A 21,065-nucleotide genomic window follows, 5' to 3' on the forward strand; every position below is an offset into this window, starting at 1 on the left:
TATCACACGCCCCAATTCAGATCATACTACAAAGCTACAGTAATAAAAACAGCACAGTACTGGCAATAAACACAAACCCATATGTCAAGGGAACAGAATAAATAAATATTATTCCAGAAATAAACTTGCACACTTATGGTCAATTAATCTACAACAAAGGAGGCAGGAATATACAATGGAAAAAGCTAGAATATGTACACTGCTCAGTAAATAGTGCCATAGAGCTGGACAGCTACATGTAAACAATGGGATTAGAATATTTCATCACATCATATACAAAAATGAACTCAAAATGGATTAAAGACTTGAATGTAAGACTAGAAACCATAAAGCTCCTACAAGAGAACATAGGTAGAAGACTCTGACATAAATTGCAGCGGTATTTTTTGGATCTGTCTTCTAAGCCAAAAGAAATAAAAGCAAAAATAAACAAATGGGACCTAATTAAACTTAAAAGCTTTTGCACAGCACAGGAAATCGTTGATCAAACAAACAAACAGCCTTTATTTATGACTAATAAAGGATTAACATCCAAAAATACAAACATCTCATACAATTTAATATCAAAAAAGCAAACAGCCCAATTTAAAAGTGAGCAGAAGACCTGACTAGACATTTTCCCAAAGAAAAAATACAGATGTCCAACAAGCACATGAAAAAATGCTCAGCACTAGTAATTATCAGAGAAATACAAATGAAAACCGTGAGATATCACCTCACACCATCAAAAAGTCCATATATAAATTAATATGTATATATGTGCATACACACATACAACAGAATAGTATTTGACCATAAAGAAAATAAATTCTGCAATTTTCAGTAATGTGGATGGACCTAGCGAGTTTTATGCCCAGTGAAATAAGTTAGACTGAGAAAGACTAATATTGCATATTATCACTCACATATGGAGTCTAAAAACTAAAACAAATAAATGTAGTAACAAACAAGACTCACTGTGAGTAACAAGACTCACAGATACAGAGAACAAACCAGTGGGGAGAGGGAAGGAGGAGCAGCAAGACAGGGGTATGAGATTAAGAGACGCAAGGTACTTACACATAAAATAAAGAAGCAACAAGGGTATACTGTATGGCACAGGGAAACATAGCCATTACTTTGTAAATGGATCATAACATATAAAAATATTGAATAACTACGTTGTACACCTGTAACTAATATTGTGAATTAACTAAACTTCAACAAAACATAAAGAAAAACTGACAAGAATAACAATAAGTTTGAATTAAAATGATTAAGGGACTTAGAAGACTTTATTAAATGGAGATGCATTTCCAACCACTAAGTGGAAAGACTCAATAGTATATAGATATCAATTTATCCCCAAATTAAGTCTATAAATTGAAGGAAATTTTAATTTTAAAAATTCAATAAAAATTTTTGGAACTTGAAAAAATAACAGCTCTTTTAGTAACTTTAACAACTTACGTTACTAGAAAAAACTGTGTATCTTCAAATATGGACTCTGACAGTGCCGTTAATTTAAAATCGCTGCTTTTTAGTAAAAGCCATCTCATCCTCTGTCGTTCCCTTCTCCTCCTGCCCCCAATTCCTTCCAGCATCAGGGTCTTTTCCAATGAGTCAACTCTTCACATGAGGTGGCCAAAGTATTGGAGTTTCAGCTTCAGCATCAGTCCTTCCAATGAACACCCAGGACTGATCTCCTTTAGAATGGACTGGTTGGGTCTCCTTGCAGTCCAAGGGACTCTCAAGTCTTCTCCAGCACTACAGTTCAAAAGTATCAATTCTTCTCTGCCCAGCTTTCTTCACAGTCCAACTCTCACATCCATACATGACCACAGGAAAAACCATAGCCTTGACTAGACGGACCTTTGTTGACAAAGTAATGTCTCTGCTTTTGAATATGCTATCTAGGTTGGTCGTAACTTTTCTTCCAAGGAGTAAGCATCTTTTAATTTCATGGCTGCAGTCACCATCTGAAGTGATTCTGTCTGCCACTGTTTCCACTGTTTCCCCATCTATTTCCCATGAAGTGATGGGACCAGATGCCATGATCTTCGTTTTCTGAATGTTGAGCTTTAAGCCGACTTTTTCACTCTCCTCTTTCACTTTCATCAGGAGGCTTTTTCGTTCCTCTTCACTTTCTGCCATAAGGGTGGTGTCATCTGCATATCTGAAGTTATTGATATTTCTCCCAGCAATCTTGATTCCAGCTTGTGCTTCTTCCAGCCCAGCGTTTCTCATGATGTTTCTCATGAAACTCCAATACTTTGGCCACCTCATGCGACGAGTTGACTCATTGGAATAAACCCTGATGCTGGGAGGGATTGAGGGCAGGAGGAGAAGGGAACGACAGAGGATGAGATGGCTGGATGGCATCACCGACTCGATGGACACGAGTTTGGATAAACTCTGGGAGTTGGTGATGGACAGGGAGGCCTGGCGTGCTGCAATTCATGGGGTCTCCAAGAGTTGGACACGACCGAGCAACTGAACTGAATAAAAGGTGAAATAAAAGATCTACATGTGTTCTGTTCCACTGATGTGGCCAAAGGAACTCAAGAAGAGCTTTGCTTAACATCTTCATATTAAAAAAAAAGAAAAAGATCTTCATATGCTTTTTTTTAGTCTTTATTGAATTTCTTATAATATTGCTTTCTTTTTTTTTTTTTTTTTTTGGTATGTGGCATCCTATGTCCCTGACCAGGGATCCAAATCAACATCCCCTGTAAATTTATTATTGTTGTGAAATGAGAAGGTTTGGAGATTTACCAGCTGCATTTTGACTACATATATCAATTATATGGAAAATTATTTTAAAAATAAAACAATTTTTAGTTCAGTCTGTTAGACCCTTGTTCATGTTATTACTTTAGATAAATTTGACTATTTCATGACTACAGTCAATTATATTTAATTTCTAATACAATTCCTGATTCAACCTTATTAGCACAGTCTCTACTGTTACACAATGTTAGTAAAAGGCCAGTGGTTTGTGCCTAACGAATGTCTATGTTTATGTTTAATTAGATTAAAAACGTAAGTCTGATCCTAAATATGTTAGGATGGCACTGTCTGGTGGGTCCTGGTTGGGTTCCTGGTCCCTAAGTACCATGCTTCTCAAGACAGGGATTAGCACCTTTTGGTAGCTGCAAAGAAGTTAGAAGGGCAAAGAACCTCATTTAGGACCCACGGTAACTTATTCCTTCTGGATACTAGACCAGGATCCTGCTCCGTCACAGTTCTATAACCTTAGCTCCGTGAAGTTTTTCTCACTCAAAACAAAGGAGACACCATTCTTTCCTTATCAACCCTACTAGTATTTATCTTGGTGGTGGTGGTGGTTTAATCGCTAAGTCGTGTCCCACTCTTGCGACCCCATGGACAGTAGCCCACCAGGCTGCTCTCTGTCCATGGCATTTTCCAGGCAAGGGTATTGGAGTGGGTTGCCATTTCCTTCTCCAATTTATCTTGGAGGATGGTGTAAATGAATAAACTTTTAAGAAATCGTTCCCCAGATTTCAGAATTCAGAAATGTATAGCTTTCGTATAAGAAATTAGAGTGAAGACTTACCCATGTTAGACTATGCCTTTGTGGCCTGAGAGATGAGCACGAGAATGACAATAAACGCGCTTTGGGTGTACTGAAGGGAACCTGGAGGGTGGACAGAGACAATAGCAGAAAAATTGGGGAGACCAGAAGATAAATCAACGGGGTTGTGGGTTTCGGTCTGAGACGCAAAATTATCTTTTAAGACGTAAGACAAAACCCACACGGCCCATAAAAACACCCTCCCTACCACTTAGGAACCCAGACTCAGGGTTATCTGCAGGCGCCGGATGATGACGTACTCCCTAAACCAGAAGGTGATTGGTTTCTGAAGAGGAGAGTTGGCGGCCGAAGCGACGCGGAGCCGGGGCCTAAGTCCTCGCGGGAGCTGCGGTCTCTGGAGCGGGATGGCAGCGGAGCCGGCCGGAGTTGGCCCTAGGCTCACAGATCCCGCTCTCTGGCCTGAAACATGGCCCGGGGTCCTGGCCCTTTAACCCGGCCTCGCCCCGACACGGTCGCCATGCCCAAGAGAGGGAAGCGACTCAAGTTCCGGGCCCAAGACGCCTGCTCAGGAAGAGGTGGGCGAGGGGCAGGGGCTTTGAAAGACTTGGGGCTGGAAGCAGGGCTGGAAGGCACCGTGGCGAGTGCTCGCCTGTCTGCGATGGGAGGGCGGCTGGGGCCCGCCGGGGACTTGGAGTGCGCAGAGAATCTTGGTGGGGAGGGAGCTGAGGAGGGACGCCTTCTCCTTTGAGGGTTGGTACTGTGTTTCAGTGACCGTGGCGGATTATGCCAACTCGGATCCGGCCGTCGTGAGGTCTGGAAGGGTCAAGAAAGCTGTCGCCAATGCTGTTCAGCAGGAAGGTAGGCTTCCAACGAGTCTTTTCAGACTCAGACAGTCTGAAAAGAAAACTAGGTTTTTTATTTTCCTGGGGTTCTGCCTCAGTGTTTTTCTTAAAATCCTTTGGGGATCTTCCTGTAAACGTGTTTGCTGTCCTCCGTTGTTACTTACTTATTCAGAGGAAGGGAAAGAATAGCCAAGAACAGTAGAAGTTTCTGTAGCAGTAATATTTTATTTGTCTTTCTATTAAAAAATAAGTCATTGAGTACTCTTCTGTGATTTCCACTCCTTTCTTCCTGGTTATTAATCTTCTTCCTATTGTTCACATATATTCTTCACTTAACTGCTATTTGCTTATGCATTTGAAGCATTTTTTTTTTTCCTTTTTTCATGCTTCTCTTACTTTCAAGCTTGAAACTTGCGTTTTTATAATAAGTACTGTCTCTCATCCAGAATTAAGGTTAAATTGGATTTAATTCCTCTCAACCTTCTCCTCAGAAATTATGCAAATGAAAATAGCATTCACTTTTTGCTCTTCTCCTGCGGGGTTTATAGTGGAGAATAATTCACTCCCTTATTTCAGATCTGATGTGTTTCACTCCTGTATTTCAGGTCTGATGTGTTTCTGCAATTTTGGAGTCAGTTTGCCCATTGCTTTCCAGTTTTTTGTATTTAAAATGCCTTTAAAAAAAAAAAAAACATTCTCAGCTTTCTTTAGCAGATTCTCACACTGCTTTTGCTTTTTTTGTTTTTCTGTTTTCTTTTCCTCATGTATGCTGATACCCTGCCTAAGCCATAGGCTTAGGCTCTGCTGTCTCATTCTCTTATTTTTTTCTAGTAAAATCTCTCTGTGGCTTGGAAGCCTCCCAGGTTCCTGCAGTGGAAGCTCTTTCTGGGGCTGGTGAGCCCTGTGACATCATCGACAGCAGTGGTGAGACTGATGCCCAGGAGGAAAGCATCCATGAGAGAACTATCTCCAGAAAAAAGAAAAGCAAGAGGCACAGAGGTACAATGCTGGCTTTCTTTTGGATTATTGGTCCTATCTGTGGTGATACCTTGAAGCTGTCACTTCTCAGTAACACAAGAGGTGATACCAGTAGGGAACCCGAGTTTGAATATTAGGAGTAGGACAGGACTGTAATATACCAGGGCTTTCCACTTATATCTGAATTTGAGAGGAAAGGAGAGTCATAGCAGTCAGTATATTTCTGGAGCTGTAAACTGTAGTAGCCGTTCATTGAGAACATATTATCATTGAGAACATATTATCATTGAGAACATTATCAGGTAAAATCCATTTAACAACAGGAGAACAAAAAGCCTTTGCATTTCTGGATTTCTGAATGTGTAAGGAAGAAGACTTTTGACAAAAATGTTCTCCTAAATATTTGGATTTTTATATAACCAGTTTCATTTCAGTTAGATATGTATGTGCTCTGCAGTTGTTAATGTCTGCTTTATGTCTAATAGGTACTGTAGTAAGTAGAAAAATATGTGATATTTATGGATTAGTGGTGATAAAACTTACACAAGTGAAACAAAGAAAGTTAAATTAATGGTATATAATGTGCCAATAGGAGAAGGCAATAGCAACCCACTCCAGTACTCTTGCCTGGAAAATCCCATGGGCGGAGGAGCCTGGTGGGCTGCAGTCCATGGGGTCGCTAAGAGTCGGACACGACTGAGCAACTTTACTTTTACTTTTCACTTTCATGCACTGGAGAAGGAAATGGCAACACACTCCAGCGTTTTTGCCTGGAGAATCCCAGGGACAGGGGAGTCTGGTGGGCTGCCGTCTCTGGGGTCGCACAGAGTCAGACACGACTGAAGCGACTTAGCAGCAATGTGCCAATCCATCATTCATTGGTTTGCTCCAGACTTAAAAACTCATACTCTTGGAATGGAGCCCAGAATACCTATTCTTTTTTATTTGTAATTTTTGAAAATTATTTACATATCGGCTGCACTGGGTCTCTGTTGCTTTTTGTGGGGGCTTTCTCTAGTTGCGGTGAGTGAGGGCTACTATTTGTTTTGGTGTGTGGGCTTCTCATTGTGGTGGCTTCTCTTGTGGAACACATACTCTAGACACGTGGACTTCAGTAGTGGTAGCACGCAGGCTCAATATTTGTGCACAGGCTTAGTTGCTCTATGGCATGTGGAATCTTCCTGAATCAGGGATTGAACCTGTGTCCCCTGCATTGGCAGGCAGATTCTTATCCACTGCACTACCAGTGAGGTCTCAGGGTACCTTTTGATAAAGCTAAAGTGGTTCTGATGATCAGCTAGAGTCAGGGGGAAGTTAATATTATAATGTATCATTTTGGTCTCAGATCTATGAGAACTTTCACCTATACTTGAGAATCAGATAACAGACTTTTGCATTTGTTAAAATATTTTGAAATAATCAGCAAATTTGGAAAATTCAGCAGTGGCCACAGGGCTGGAAAAAGGTCAGTTTTCATTCCAATCCCAAAGAAAGGCAGTGCCAAAGAATGTTCAAACTACAGCACAGTTGCAGTCATTTCACATGCTAGCAAAGTAATGCTCAAAATTTTCCAAGCTAGGCTTCAGAGTACATGAACAAGAACTTCCAGGTGTTCAAGCTGGATTTAGAAAAGGCAGAGCCACCAGAGATCAAATGGCCAACATCTGTTGGTTCATAGAAAAAGCAAGAGAACTCCAGAAAAACATCTACTTCTGCTTTGTTGACTATGCTAAAGCCTTTGACTGTGTGGATCACAACAAACTGTGGAAAATTCTTAAAGAGATGGGAATACCAGACCACCTGACCTGCCTCCTGTGAAACCTGTATGCAGGTCAAGAAGCACCAGTTAGAACCAGACATGGAACAATGGACCGTTTCAAAATTGGAAAAGGAGTATGTCAAGGGTGTATATTGTCACCCTGCTTATTTATTTAACTTATATGCAGAGTACATTATGTGAAATACTGGGCTGGAAGAATGATAAGCTGGAATCAACATTGCTGGGAGAAATAGCAATAATCTCAGATATGCAGATGACATCGCCCTTATGGCAGAAAGTGAAGAAGAACTAAAGAGACTCGATGAAGGTGAAAGAGGAGAGTGAAAAAGCTAGCTTAAAACTCAAAATTCCAAAAACGAAGATCATGGCATCCAGTCCCATCACTTCATGGCAAATAGATGGGGAAACAATAGAAACAGTTACAGACTATTTTCTTGGGTTCCAGAATCAGTGTAGATGGTGACTGCAGCCATGAAATTAAAAGACACTTGCTCTTTGGAAGAAAAGCTATGACCAACCTAGACACCCTATTAAAAAGCAGAGACATTACTTTGTCGACAAAGGTCCATCCAGTCAAAGCTATGGTTTTTCCAGTTATCATGGATGGATGTGAAAGTTGGACCATCAGGAAAGCTGAGTACCGAAGAACTGATGCTTTTGAACTGTGGTGTTGGAGATGACTCTTGAGAGTCCCCTGGACTGCAAGGAGATCCAACCAGTCCATCCTAAAGGAAATCAGTCCTGAATATTCATTGTAAGAACTGATGTTGAAGCGGAAACTCCAGTATTTTGGCCACCTGTTGCGAAGAACTGACTCCTTGGAAAAGACCCTGATGCTGGGAAAGATTGAAGGCGGGAGGAGAAAGGGACGACAGAGGATGAGATGGTTAGATGGCATCACCAACTCAATGGACGTGAGTTTGAGCAAGCTCCGGGAGATGGTGAAGGACAGGGAAACCTGGCATGCTGCAGTCCATAGGGATGCAAAGAGTTGGACACGACTGACCAACTGAACAATAACAATTGAAATAATCAATAATAAATGAACTGACATTGCTTTGCAATTATGCCAGTTATTGTCAATTATACCACTCTTTTCCAGAACCAAGGATGCTAATAGACATTCTTCTCTCTCTCTTGCTTGAAATCCCTGCCTATTGTCACCATTGTATCAATGTTAGATATTTCTCTTGATTTTCTTCTTTGATTTCAAGCACGTTCCACAGAAGAGCTTACAGATTTTTAAAACATCTTTGTTGAGACAAAGTACATCCCTTTAAAGTGTGCACTGTGTGGTTTTAATATGTTCACAGAGTTCTGTAGCCATCAACATGATCTAAGTTAGAACATTTCTGTCAACCCAAACCTGTTAGTACCATTCCTAATTCCCTCCTAACACTCTTTCCCACCCATCCCTTCCTCCCAGGCAACCACCAAACTACTTTCGGTCTTTATAGATTTGCCTATTCTGGACATTTCATATAAATGAAATAATATAATATGTGGTCTTTTACATCTGACTGCTTTGACTTAGCATAGTGTTTTCAAGGTCCATCTGTATTGTAGCATACATCAGTGTTTCATTCCTTTTTGTTTGACTATTATGAATAATGTTACTAGTATCAGTCATAGACAAGTTTTTGTCTGAACATATATTTTCATTTCTGCTGGGTAGGAGTGAAATTGCTAGAGGACATGGTGACTGTGTTTAACTTTCGGAGGAATTGCCAAGCTTTCTTTATGAAGTTTCCATTTTATGTCCCACTAGCAATTCCACATCCTAGCCAACACTTGTTATTTGTCTAACTTTTTAATCTAGTGAATGTGAAGTGGTATCTGATGGTTTTTATGTGCATACTAATGTTGAATATTTTATGTGCTTATTGGCCTTTTGTATATCATCTGTAGGGAAATATCCAAATCTTTCACTCATTTTTAAATTAGGTTATATTTTTATTACTGAGTTGTAATAATTCGTATGTATTCAAGGAGCCCAGTTAACTTATCAGCTGTATGACTTGTGGTTTACAAACTCTTAGGTGTAATTCATCTTTTACTTCCTTGCTCCACTTTACCCTCATTAAGGTCCTTTATTCTCATCAAACCAGTCTTCCCCTCCCCCTCTTTTTTCTTTTAAAAAAGGAACATTTACAAAAGAAGAATGAATAGTATAATGAATCCCATGTGGCTATCACATAGCTTCAACAATTATCAACTCATGGCTGTTTTTGTTTTAGCCACTACCCCCTCACCCCTAGTCTCAACACACACACATGCACAATTAGTTTGAAAGTTTCCAGACATCCCATTATTATATCTGTAAATATTTTGGTAATTATCTCCAAAAGATAATTGCTCTTAAAAAAATTAATCACGTGTGAAAAAGTTAACAGCAGTTTATTAATATCATCAAAATCTTGTTCAACTTCTCTGTTTGTTGCCATCACATATGTTTTGTTTTTCTGAATATTCAGGCTTCGTGTTAGCTGTTTATTTCACTTGGAATACTTCCTCTTAACCTATGCCTATCAAATTTTTTATGTCCTACATAACTTACCTACATGAAGCTTTCCTTTACTGATTCCATTTATGTTTTGAAATTTCTTAATAATTATGTATAAAACATTTGCAAAAAAAGAATATTGGCAATTTTTATAATCACTGAATTTTGTCCCTAAAGACAGAAAAATTTTAACAGTACTCTGCTTTGTAAAAGTTATCATGATTCTCAGTGGAGGAATTACTGAAAGTTGTTTGCCTTCTCTGAGAGAGAGATTTAATGTGGGAGAAGAGGGCCCCAAGGGCTGTAGGTTGAGCCTTAAATGGTTACTGGAGATTTCAAGAAGAATAGGAACCACAAGAAACAATGTTTTAGAATCGTTGGTCTCCATTATGAAGAACCTGATGCAAGAACCTAATTGACTTATAGAGCTGCAGGAAGTGACTAGAAAAGCAGATGCAGCTTCAGGGAGGTGGTTATATGGGCTTTGCCCAGGAAACAAACAAACCTTGGTTTTGAATAACTATATAACTAAGTGTCAATTAAAGTTTAGAGTTGACCAGATTCTGGTGTCTCTATGGAGTGTGGATTTTTGCTTGAATCTGACATGTATTGTGGACCTCAGGGTCAAGAGAATTAATGCTAATAAGGTCTGAAGGAGGAAGAAGTGAGGATATGTCCTCACAGGGTGTCTTTGATTACTGGATGCTTGTGGCCAGAACTGTAGACCAAGCTGATAGTGAAACCAGAAACTAGAAGAAAAAAAAACATGCTCAAGCAATTATTGAGTAATGAAAATACATTGTAATTTACTTAGTTTTTTATTTTGTACTTTGAGGATTCTTTATACTATATAAAAATCAGTTTTGTTTTTTAAATGACTGAACTAAAGAAAATGATGGATGGGGATTGCAAGGGAAATCAAGGGTAGAATTTATATAAAGTTGGAATTTGGAGAAAACTGGGTTTTGTTTACCTTGACCACATGCACAAAGTAATATGGGCCACAATAATATAGTAAAATGGGCACAGTAATATTTTCCTTATTTCCATATTATTGGAGTTGAATGGTGTAATGTATGCTAAGGTACTTTGAAAACTTCAAAATAGTGTGTAAATACTGGTTAAAGGCCTTAAGAACACAACCTATTCACTTGGGCAACAGGAAACAAAAATTTTCAGCAGCTACAATAAGGAGGAAATGGGCCTTTGAGAGGCTTCCTTGGACCTATTTAAACTATTTTTTTAACTATGCAAGCCCTGGGAGAATTGAAATGATTAGGGATCTTTATATGTGCATATAATAGAAGGTCAGAGGTTATAGTTCTTTTTTCTATTTCAGAAGACCTGAACGGGACTGGAGGAGAAGAGTATCCCATGGATATTTGGCTATTGCTGGCCTCCTATATCCGTCCTGAGGACATTGTGAATTTTTCCCTGATTTGTAAGAATGCCTGGACTGTCACTTGCACTGCTGCCTTTTGGACAAGGTTGTACCGAAGGTGCGACCACAGAGAGCTCACTGTGTTATCTGTGTGGCTGATTTCATTGTTTTTGATTTGATGCTACTCCCTGGATGGTGACCTCTTCACTTTCTCTAATTCATGCCTGGGCATGAACCTAGCTTTGACTTCCTTGAGCTCCTCTTTAAAATTGATATTAATTCATTCAGGTAATTGTCTTCCCTATGATTACCTTCTTACCCCCAAGCAGAATCTTCATTAGGTTGGTACAAAAGTAGTTGCCGTTTTGGACAGTGAATTTTAAATCCTTGTAACTAGGCTCAAACACATCTTTGGTGATCAAAATAGAAACCATTACATTCAAAACATTTTTGCCAACAAGAAATAAGTTTGTTTATTCCTGTAGCATGAAAATCTACGCCTCCGGATTCAGTGAACTCTTGGAACGTATTTCTGCCTCCTGCTGCTTGTGGAAGTGTTTTGCCTGCAAAAAGTTGTTGAGATACTTGAAGCAGTGGTAGTCAGTTGGCAAGAGGTCAGGTTAATATGGCAGATAAGGCAAAACTTCATTGCCCAATTCATTCGACTTTTTTTTTTTTCTTCAACTTTTGAAGTGTCAGTTGTGCAGTGTGCATTCAGGCATTGTTGTAGAGAATAATTCTTGGGCCCAATCTATTCTCCAATGCTGGCTGCAGGCATTGCAGTTTTTGGTGCATTGCATCAATTTACTGAGCATACTTCTCAGGTGTAATGGTTTTGCTGGGATTCAGAAAGCTGTAGTGGATCAGATGGGCAGCAGACTACCAAACAGTGACCATGACCTTTTTTGATACAAGTTTGGCTTTCGGAAGTGCTCTGGAGCTTCTCAGTCCAGCCACTGAGCTGGTCATGGCTGGTTGTTGTATAAAATCCACTTTTCGTCACATATCACAATCCATTTGAGAAGTGGTTCATTGTTGTTGAGTAGAATAGTAAAGAAAAGTCAAGTCGCTCCACTCAGTCGTGTCCGACTCTTTGCGAACCCATGGACTGTAGCCTACCAGGCTTCTCCGCCCATGGGATTTTCCAGGCAAGAGTACTGGAGTGGGGTGCCATTTCCTTCTCCAGGGGATCTTCCCGACCCAGGGATCAGACCCGGGTTTCCCACACTGTAGGCAGACGCTTTACCCTCTGAGCCACCAGGGAAGCCCTAGAAGACGACAGTTCAGAATGACAGTTTTTTTTTTATTTTTGGTCAGCTCATGAGGCACCTACTTACTAAGCTTTTTCACCTTTCCAATTTGCTTCAGATGCCAAATGACCATAGAATGGTCAGTGTTGAGTTCTTCAGCGACTTCTCCTATAGCTCTAAGGGGCTCACCTTTGATGATGGTTCTCAATTGGTTGTCAACTTCCACTGGTTGGCCCCTACACTCCTCATCTTCAAGGCTCTCATCTCCTTTGCAAAACATCTTGAACCACCACTGCACTGTGTTTGGTAGCAGTTCTGGGCCAAATGCATTGTTGATGTTGTGAGTTGTCTCTGCTGCTTTATGACCCGTTTTGAACTCAAATAAAAAACCGCTCCAATTTGTTTCTTGTTTAACATCATTTCCATAGTCTAAAGTAAATACAAAATAAACAGCAAGTAATGTCATTAGCAAAAAAAAAAAGTGAGAAATATACATTAAAATGATGTATAATATAACCTCATTTATTTAAGAATGTGTTCCAATATGAAGTGGCAAAGATCAACAATGTAACACCCCAGTTACTTTTGCACCAACCTAATACTTTCAGCAAAAGTAAGGTCTCAAAAACAACTGTTTTTGACTTTGCTTCAGAGGTTTATCTTAGCTAGAATTCTCAGAAACTATAGCTGCCCATCTGTTTATCTTTCCAGCTGGGTTGGTTGTTTCTTAGATTTGCTAGTCATCTTGAATGCATAGTCTTTGCATTTATGTGGCTCTGTATAGTTGCAGTGGTGAGGAGAGAGTGAATGATGTGATTAATAAGAGGGCTAACTTTTGATGCTGGGTTAGAAGTGTCAGAATATGGTGGAAGGGGATGTTGAGGTTATCAGGGAGTAGAGAACTTTCTGAGACATGTGACAAGAGAACCTGGTAGATCTTCTCCAGTGCAAGTTCTTTTTGAGTAACTGAAGTATATTGTACTAGTATTAAGTCAGAGACTTGCCCTTTTTTAAAGTGAAATAGGATTTAAAATTTTTAAGTGAATAGAGAAGTGCAGGATTACAAGGTATATATGAATTGGGTTTTGCATAACGAAGAAAAGAAGCTGAGGAGTGAAGGAGATGGTAATTTGTACGTGTGTGTGTGTGTGTTTGTGTAAGAGCACTAGGGACAAACTACTGGCCAGTGCAATAGTAATGTAAAGTTTGTACAGAACCCAGGAGTCCTAGGAGGCTGGCCTAGGACAGAAGAGACAGGCCACTCACTGGTGGGAGTAACGTGTCATGTTGCAGACACTACACGCTGGACGCCTCTCTGCCTTTGCGCCTGCGACCAGAGTCAATGGAGAAGCTGCACTGTCTTCGGGCATGTGTGATCCGATCTCTGTACCATATGTATGAGCCATTTGCTGCTCGAATCTCCAAGAACCCAGCCATTCCAGAAAGCACTCCTAGCACATTAAAGAATTCCAAAGTAAGTGGGTATTAGTGGTAGGGTTTAACAAATGGACTCTTGTATAATGGGCCTGTTATCATGGCTTGTTTCTAGCTTTCTGAATGGGGTGGTCTGGGGCTGTAGATGCCAGGCTGCTCGAGGACTAATATAAACTTTCCGGGCTTGGGGGTATCGTTTCATCGTTTCTCCAGGACATTCCTGCTGTGCTGGGCTGGCTTATGTTATGTTTACCTTAAAGCTTTCTTGTGCTTTTAGCATATTCCTTATTCTCTTTATTTTCTTGCTGTATACATTGAACCACTTCAAATGGTTTGATGGTCTGAGCGAGGAAGAACACAGTTCAAATGGTAAATGTAAACCATAATTCTCAAAAGGTGCTTAATCATGATATGCTAAGTCACTTCAGTCATGTCTGACTCTGTGCAACCCCATAGACTGTAGCCTCCCGGGCTCCTCTGTCCATGGGGTTTCTCCAGCCTAGGATACCGGAGTGAGTAGCCATTTCCTTCTCCATTAAATCATGATACAAAAATATTAAAAAAGCGAATTTTCTTACTAATTTTCTTTTTCTAATGTGACCTTGACATCTGGAATGTCACTTTCTCATTGACTTCTTAAAAGATTCTGGTGTAGACTTCTTCAGCATTTGCAAAGTGCCTATTGTTGCCAGGCTCTGGGATGGATTGTTTCAGAGACTATAAAGTATTCCTACTCAGACTTCAGCGCTCTAAAATTCTTCCTGTGTTCTAGGCCATTATTTATATCTCTGGATTTCTCCAGTAGTTTATATTCATTTATACATTGTATTCAAGTTTCATTGTATTTTTCTGATCTGTAAGTAGGTCTGTAAGCCTGTGGCCCATTTTGTCCTTTGTTCCACCATGAGGTATCTGGTGAACACACCTTTGCCAAGCTAGACTATTATAGCATATATGATTATTTAGGCAAGTTGATGTCTCCAACTTTTTTCTCATTCAGCTAACACTATTGTCCAAATTTTGTATCTTTTGAGTTTGTGAATTATTTTTTTTTACTCTGTTCCTACCCAAAGTCTTAAGTTCTTTAGCACTTCGTAATTCTATTTTGTGTTTTATGCTTTGGATGTTAATGATTCTTTTTCCCTAGTTCAGCTCTAGTGTGAGAACATTCTACCTGATACATATTGATTAAAAGAGTACTGTTGATTTCAAGATCATGGTTTTCCCCAGGATTGTAAACTGAGGTGGTCAGGGTCATTGGCTGAGCTCAATTTAATGTCACACTAGTTGATGGATTTAGGGCAGGATTAGAATGCTGAGTGGGTAGAATTTTATTCCTTCTCATAATATGAGTAGACAGAGTATCTTTTCACATTTATAGTTTTCCTCCCCCTAAAGACCTTTGATCATCGCAGGTTAACTGTGGTGAGATGGGATCACCCCAAAGCTGACCATGGCCGGGTGTTAATCAGTTGCTGGGAGCAGAGCAGCACTGGGCAGACTTCATGCTGGACATCCTTGCGGCTCCAGTGCACAATGCAAGTGCTACTCCTAAATCTAAAATGCCCATGTCTTCATATTTTTATAATTTATTAATTTTTTAAGTGGACTACTAACAGTGGTGATAACAAAAATCTTAACCGAGACAGGAAGCCTAGGCCACCCGTCTGCTGTTTTTGTGTCCACTGTTTAGAGATCTGGACGATGTGGGACCTGCAGTGGCTGATGTCCCGTGCATTGCCTTGCTAGTAGAACCATAATCGCATGGCATTCAGGAAGTTGCCAGCATGCCTGAAGGAAGTTGTCACATGTTGCTGGACTCCACCTTTTCGTATTTGATTCTCCCTCTCTCTCTTTTCAGTAGCATAGCTTGTGTGGGACACTGGAGCTGTTGTGTTGGCAGCAGAAGTGTTTGCCCCTTAAAGCCAAGCCCATTATTTTTGATGGAACAGCAGGACGTACAGGGCATGTCTGAAGGGCAGGACAGCTGGCACGGCGGACGACCCACCCCTTATCCCCTGGGAGGTACTTAACTTCTTGTGTTAACCCTAGCTGTAGCCTGACTTTCCTTGAGGGGCTTACTCTAGATTGAATTCAGCTCAGCTCTGTAGTTTCCATACCGGCTGTCTGCTCCCAGAAGGTCCTGAGTGGTTTGCTCCTATTACATTCAGGGTTGGCTATCTCTGCCTGCTTTATGGCTTTGTTATTGTCTTATCTGATGGCTACTGACTGCCCTTATATTTTAATGTAGAGAAGTGGCCTGCTGAATGCCCCAGTCTCTAGAGACCATGTTTGTGTCTTTAAAGATGAGAACAATAGGGGTTGACCTTAATAGCATCTGAGGTTGACTTTTATCGGTACCTCTTCTCTTTACTGAACAGCCTTGGGGTTGTCTCTTCTCATGTTGCACCAATGTCAAATTGGGGGGTGAGGGGGCAGGATATGGGGGTTTCTGTCTGTGCCAAAGTAAAATCTCAGCATTGGAGCCATGGCTGGCTCTAGAGCTAGCAACAGAAAAGTTATTTTTATTTTCTTACAGTGCTTACTTTTCTGGTGCAGAAAGATTGTTGGGAACAGACAGGAACCAATGTGGGAATTCAACTTCAAGTTCAAAAAACAGGTATGTGTTTTTATCATCTCTTTGCTTTTCAGGTAATACCTTGCTCTGATTTTACTAAACATAAAATTGCCTTTTTAAAATCAGGTACTACACATTAAAACTTATAATAATGTCATGGAAAGAAAGAAGGAATTATTTTATATGAAAGAGGCACAAAGATATAATAGCTTAATGCACAGAGTAAACCTTGAGCAGATCCTGGATTAATGAACAATGAGATACCTCTTTATGTATAAAAGACATTTTTGGTACAGTTAAAGAAATTTGAAGATTCTGTGGATATTAGATATGAAATTATTGTTAATTTTTTTAGGTGCCAATGTTACCTTCAAATGACTTTGCCTCCCCCACCCCAGAGCTGTGATTTTTTTTTTAAACATATGAATATATATATATTTATTTATAAAATGAGAGATGTGAGAGGAAAGAAAACAAATATGGCAGAATATCCAATGGTAAAGGGTATACAGGAGCTTATTGCATGATTTTATTAATTTTTCTGTATACTTGAAGACTTAAAAGTAGGGGAAAGGAAAGAACTTTGTACTGAGGTTATTTGCCTAAGAATTTTTTTTTCAAAGCAAATGTATTTGTGAACAATAATAATTCACATGGTTTTATGTATCTGAGGCAATTTGAGGAAGCCGTGGGGAGAGGGACTGCCAAGAGTGTTCGCAGGAAGAGCAGATACTATTGTACCTTTCTTTCTGCTTGTTGCTTGGACTGTACCTGAGATCTTGGCTACTGAGAGGACCTGTTCTGCATGTCCTTGCATGTGTTTCCTCATCTTTCAAAGGGCTTTCCTTGATCGGTGTAAAAGCTGATTTATATATTAAAGAGAGAAGAGATAACAGAAAAATGGATCTCAGCAGCTTTAGTTAAGCATTTTCATTGGTGGAGTCTTAGAGCCATAACATTTCCTCTAACCCATGAGAGTAATTCTTAATTCTCCTCAGTCCCCAAGATTAAAGAGCAAGTGTATGGGAGGATTGCAGCCTCCCATTCAATACGAAGATGTTCATACCAACCCAGACCAGGACTGCTGCCTACTGCAGGTCACCACCCTCAATTTCATCTTTATTCCAATTGTCATGGGAATGATATTTACCCTGGTAAGTGGAGACAGGATGTCATCCTCAGTTCTTTTGTAGACTGTCACTGTACCTAGAGTTTGAAAGATTTGTATATTTAACCACTGAGGAAGAAATCTTTGAAAAAAATTATTGTTTAAAGTAATTTTAAACAAACTCTGAAAACTGACTTTTATATTAGGAATAGACTTATTTGTGGAGAAGTTAATTATGTCTGAGAATATTTTACTTCTGTTTCATTCTCCATAGTGAATAGAATGGTTTTGTATCTCCTGTGTTGTGCTCATTAATGTTTGAGAAACATTATCCCATTAAGGTTAATGATAAAGCTTATGCATGGGCACTATATGTCAGGATCTGAAGCATGCATGTGGTATCATAAATGGAATATTAAAATGTAGGGTTACCAGCTCTGTCCTTTGCGTAATTCTCTTGACTATTCAAGGTTTAGCTAAGAATTAGATTAGTAAACAACAAATATGCCTCTGGTATATTTTCCATATTTTTAACTGGATTGGCAACTGGAAAGTTCATGTAATTTATCTTTTCTGTATTTTTGGCTTATGTTCAGAGATATATTCCACATTGAAAATAGCTTTATTCTTTTCTTAATGGTAAAATAAGTAATGCATACTTCATGTGAAGAATTAAATAATACATAAACATGTTGAGACAGTAAAGGTAACTTAGACTTGTATCCTCTAACTGCACTTAACTTCTGGGGAATTGTTCTTTAATGTTTCTGTTAATATATACATGTAGATACCCACTCTCTTAAATAATTTTGTATAATTCAAAGTATGTCATATACCTGTTTTTATGGTAGCCATCTCATTAAGCCACATTAATGACTTATTTATATACTCATATTCCATATTCTTCCTATTCATATAATTCTCTACCCATCTATATATGTTGATATATAAACACATTTAGAGATTTTGTGGTTTATTTTCCCAAAAAAAGTCATCAGATGTATCTTATCAAAATCCCTTCAAACCATCTCTTATAAAGTTTTTAAAAATTGTCACTGATGATACTCTATGTGCACGTATCCTAATATTTGCAGCCATTTGAGAGGCTTTCTTTAGCACAGTTTAAATATACGAAGCTAAGAAAAACTTATAAAAACCACTGTTAATGTTTAATATTTTTGCAAAGGTGCTGGTAGTGTAACTTAAGAGATTATTTTGTGGCCTAGTCCATGTCAATTGTCTAGACTGTTTAATTTCAGAGTGTGTCATAGGAAAACAAGGTTGTTAAATTTGGGTATTGAATTTACTTTTCCCTCCCAGTTTACTATCAGTGTGAGCACGGACATGCGGCATCATCGAGTGAGACTGGTGTTCCAAGATTATCCTGTCCATGGTGGTCAGAAACTGCGCAGTGAACAGGGTGTGCAAGTCATCCTCGACCCAGTACACAGCGTTCGACTTTTTGACTGGTGGCATCCTCAGTATCCATTTTCCCTGAGAGCATAGATATTGCTTCCTGTCACTGAGGGCAGCCTTGAGCTAGGCCAGTCCATTTGTAATCAGATTCCAGTTTGGGGAATTTGGGAATCAGATTCCAGGGGCAGCTGGATTGTATATCTAGTCAATAATGCACATGCTCTTTATGTTTCTGGGGTTCCTGGTAGAAGAAGGAGAAGGATTGAATCAAAAGGAAAAACAACTATGATTTTTAAACATATTTTAATGTAAAACTTTGTATTTGAAAGGAGAAACCTGAGCCTGTTTTCTGTGTTAAACCCCATTTGGTGCTACTGAGTTTGTTCTTTATTCTTTTACCCCAGCCAAAGTGGATGATCTTGCTTTAGGGGAAAATTAAACTCTTAAGTCTCCAAACAAGGAAATTTTACCATTCCTTTATGTATCAGAGTAACCTTAGAGGCGTAAAATTGTTGCTACTCTTGCTTTCAGTTTAGCTGCCCCTCAAATTCAAGTGAGTATTTCCTTGTTTCCCTTTACCCTTATCTAGAAATAAAGCAGGTAACAGGGTTTTCAGAATCTTAAGGAGATTGACTTGTGTATCTTTCTTTAAAAATATTTGTTGCATAAATTTTTTTTGCCAGTTTTGAATTTTAGGTTTCGGGTTTTTTTGGTTTTTTTTTTTTTTTTTTTTGCATGAAGCTGATAGTGGTGATGATAATGATTTTGTGTTATATTAGGAACTTTTCATAATGTCTCTAGTTCTCACAATCCTGCAAGGTGGATGATACTGTTCCCATTCTCTGGCTGAAAAAAACGGAATCAGTGACTTACCCAAAGCTATCCTGTCCTGTGCTTAGTTTCTCAGTTGTGTCTGACTCTTTGCGACCCCCATGGACTGTAGCCTACCAGGCTCCTCTGTCCATGGGGATTCTCCAGGCAAGAATACTGGAGAGGGTTGCCATGCCCTCCTCCAGGGGACCTTCCCAACCCAGGGATCAAACCCAGGTCTCCTGCATTGCAGGCAGATTCTTTACCACCTGAGCTACCAGGGAAGCCCACCCAAAGCTATAATACCCAATAAATGGCAGAGCCAGGATTCTGACCCTTTGCTATCCCACAATTAAAATGGTCAGTCTCATTATTCTCATGGTAGATGTCAGCAAAGCGAAGCAGGCAAGTGAGCATAGATGGAAAAAATAAAAGGATGAATAAAAAGTTGATTGTGCTAAACCTTATCGCTAATCAGCCTAAATAGTATGTAAGATCCATGAAAGAATCTTTTAAATATATGTTTCTAAGTAAAATGTAAAACCATGAAAGTTACTGCAGGAAGAATAGTGATTAAATTGTTAAAAAGGCATTTATTATGGTGAAGGTCCTTTAAAAAATGCATTCCCATATTGGAACCAGACTTTGGCACTGTAAGAATTTAGTGCCTCCTTTGTTGTGCTCTGCCCTGTGCTACCTATCAGAGCTGGTCTTTTCATCCCTGCAGGAAAACTAATGTCCTCCGTGCTCTGAGAAGATCATGTTTTTGTTTTGTTTTTTTGCTAACAAGATAACTTTGCTGCTTGTCTCCTGCCCCACCCCCTACCCAAATTAGCTGGGGGGATGGATGTTAGCTAGATATTGCCACAAGGTGGGCATTAAGACCATATTCCTTAAACTTGAAAATTCAATGGGGGCAGTGCAATCCTGAGCTTGACTGCTAAATGAGTGTTGTTTTTTTCCTTACCATTCTCCCTACCCCCTACTATTTACAGAGTCTTCTTAGGAAGGATCTGCTTAATACTGGTGCTAATAGCTAACCTTACCCCACACTGAGGTGGGTACTAAAGCTCTTCATGCAGAAAGTGAGCTAGGTCAGTGGAAAACAGAATTTGGGCACTTAAATGATTTTTAAAAAAAAAGGACAATAAGCACCTTAGAGATCTCTACAATCAAAAATTGCCTCTGAGGCAGAAGGAGAGAAACACACAATTCCTAGTGTCCTTATAAGATGCCACGGAGCAGAAGAGAGATGTCTAGTGAGTTTTGTGGCCCCTATTTAGGAGTTACTTTTAAAAGGGGAGTGAAGTAAAATTGGCTTAATGATTGTGTCCTGACTGAACTTCCTGGTTTTTGTATCAAACTCCATGGTATGATAGATAAAACATTAAACATTGCCTTAGCTGTTCTCTTAGTAAAACATTGACCCTTGGTAAAGTATTACCTCTGC

General features: G+C 39.4%; 1 protein-coding gene and 1 long non-coding RNA gene across 11 annotated transcripts in view; one reads left to right on the forward strand and one right to left on the reverse strand.

The window, feature by feature from the left end:
* Positions 1 to 3,839, reverse strand: part of LOC138415942 (uncharacterized) — a 35,463-nt gene extending 31,624 nt beyond the window's left edge. Inside the window, exon 1 of the long non-coding RNA XR_011247459.1 lies at positions 3,557 to 3,839. This is a non-coding gene — a long non-coding RNA (uncharacterized lncRNA). The remainder of the gene's footprint in view (positions 1 to 3,556) is intronic.
* TMEM183A (transmembrane protein 183A) lies at positions 3,796 to 19,429 on the forward strand. 10 transcript variants are annotated; one of them, XM_069544456.1, is made up of 8 exons: positions 3,796 to 4,110; positions 4,304 to 4,393; positions 5,233 to 5,376; positions 10,978 to 11,137; positions 13,563 to 13,743; positions 16,243 to 16,323; positions 17,280 to 17,435; positions 18,710 to 19,429. In XM_069544456.1, the coding sequence occupies exons 1-8, from the start codon at positions 4,002 to 4,004 to the stop codon at positions 18,893 to 18,895; spliced, it is 1,107 nt and encodes a 368-aa protein (XP_069400557.1). In that variant the 5' UTR covers positions 3,796 to 4,001; the 3' UTR covers positions 18,896 to 19,429. The 10 variants fall into 10 exon arrangements, with proteins under 10 accessions (XP_069400557.1, XP_069400555.1, XP_069400559.1 ...); XM_069544454.1 differs by having other exon boundaries at positions 3,818 to 4,110; positions 5,209 to 5,376; XM_069544458.1 differs by having other exon boundaries at positions 3,825 to 4,110; positions 5,209 to 5,376; positions 16,263 to 16,323.
* The last annotated feature ends 1,636 nt before the right edge of the window (positions 19,430 to 21,065 follow it).

The sequence above is a fragment of the Ovis canadensis genome, chromosome 12, assembly GCF_042477335.2.
Source record: "Ovis canadensis isolate MfBH-ARS-UI-01 breed Bighorn chromosome 12, ARS-UI_OviCan_v2, whole genome shotgun sequence".
Taxonomy (NCBI): Eukaryota; Metazoa; Chordata; class Mammalia; order Artiodactyla; family Bovidae; genus Ovis; species Ovis canadensis.

Coding starts and splice junctions, on each gene's coding strand:
- TMEM183A (XM_069544454.1), top strand. CDS start 4,002: ATGGCCCGGGGTCCTGGCCCTTTAACCCGGCCTCGCCCCGACACGGTC. Junction 4,394..5,208: donor CAATGCTGTTCAGCAGGAAG/GTAGGCTTCCAA, acceptor ATTTTTTTCTAG/TAAAATCTCTCTGTGGCTTG. Junction 16,324..17,279: donor ACTTCAAGTTCAAAAAACAG/GTATGTGTTTTT, acceptor AATTCTCCTCAG/TCCCCAAGATTAAAGAGCAA.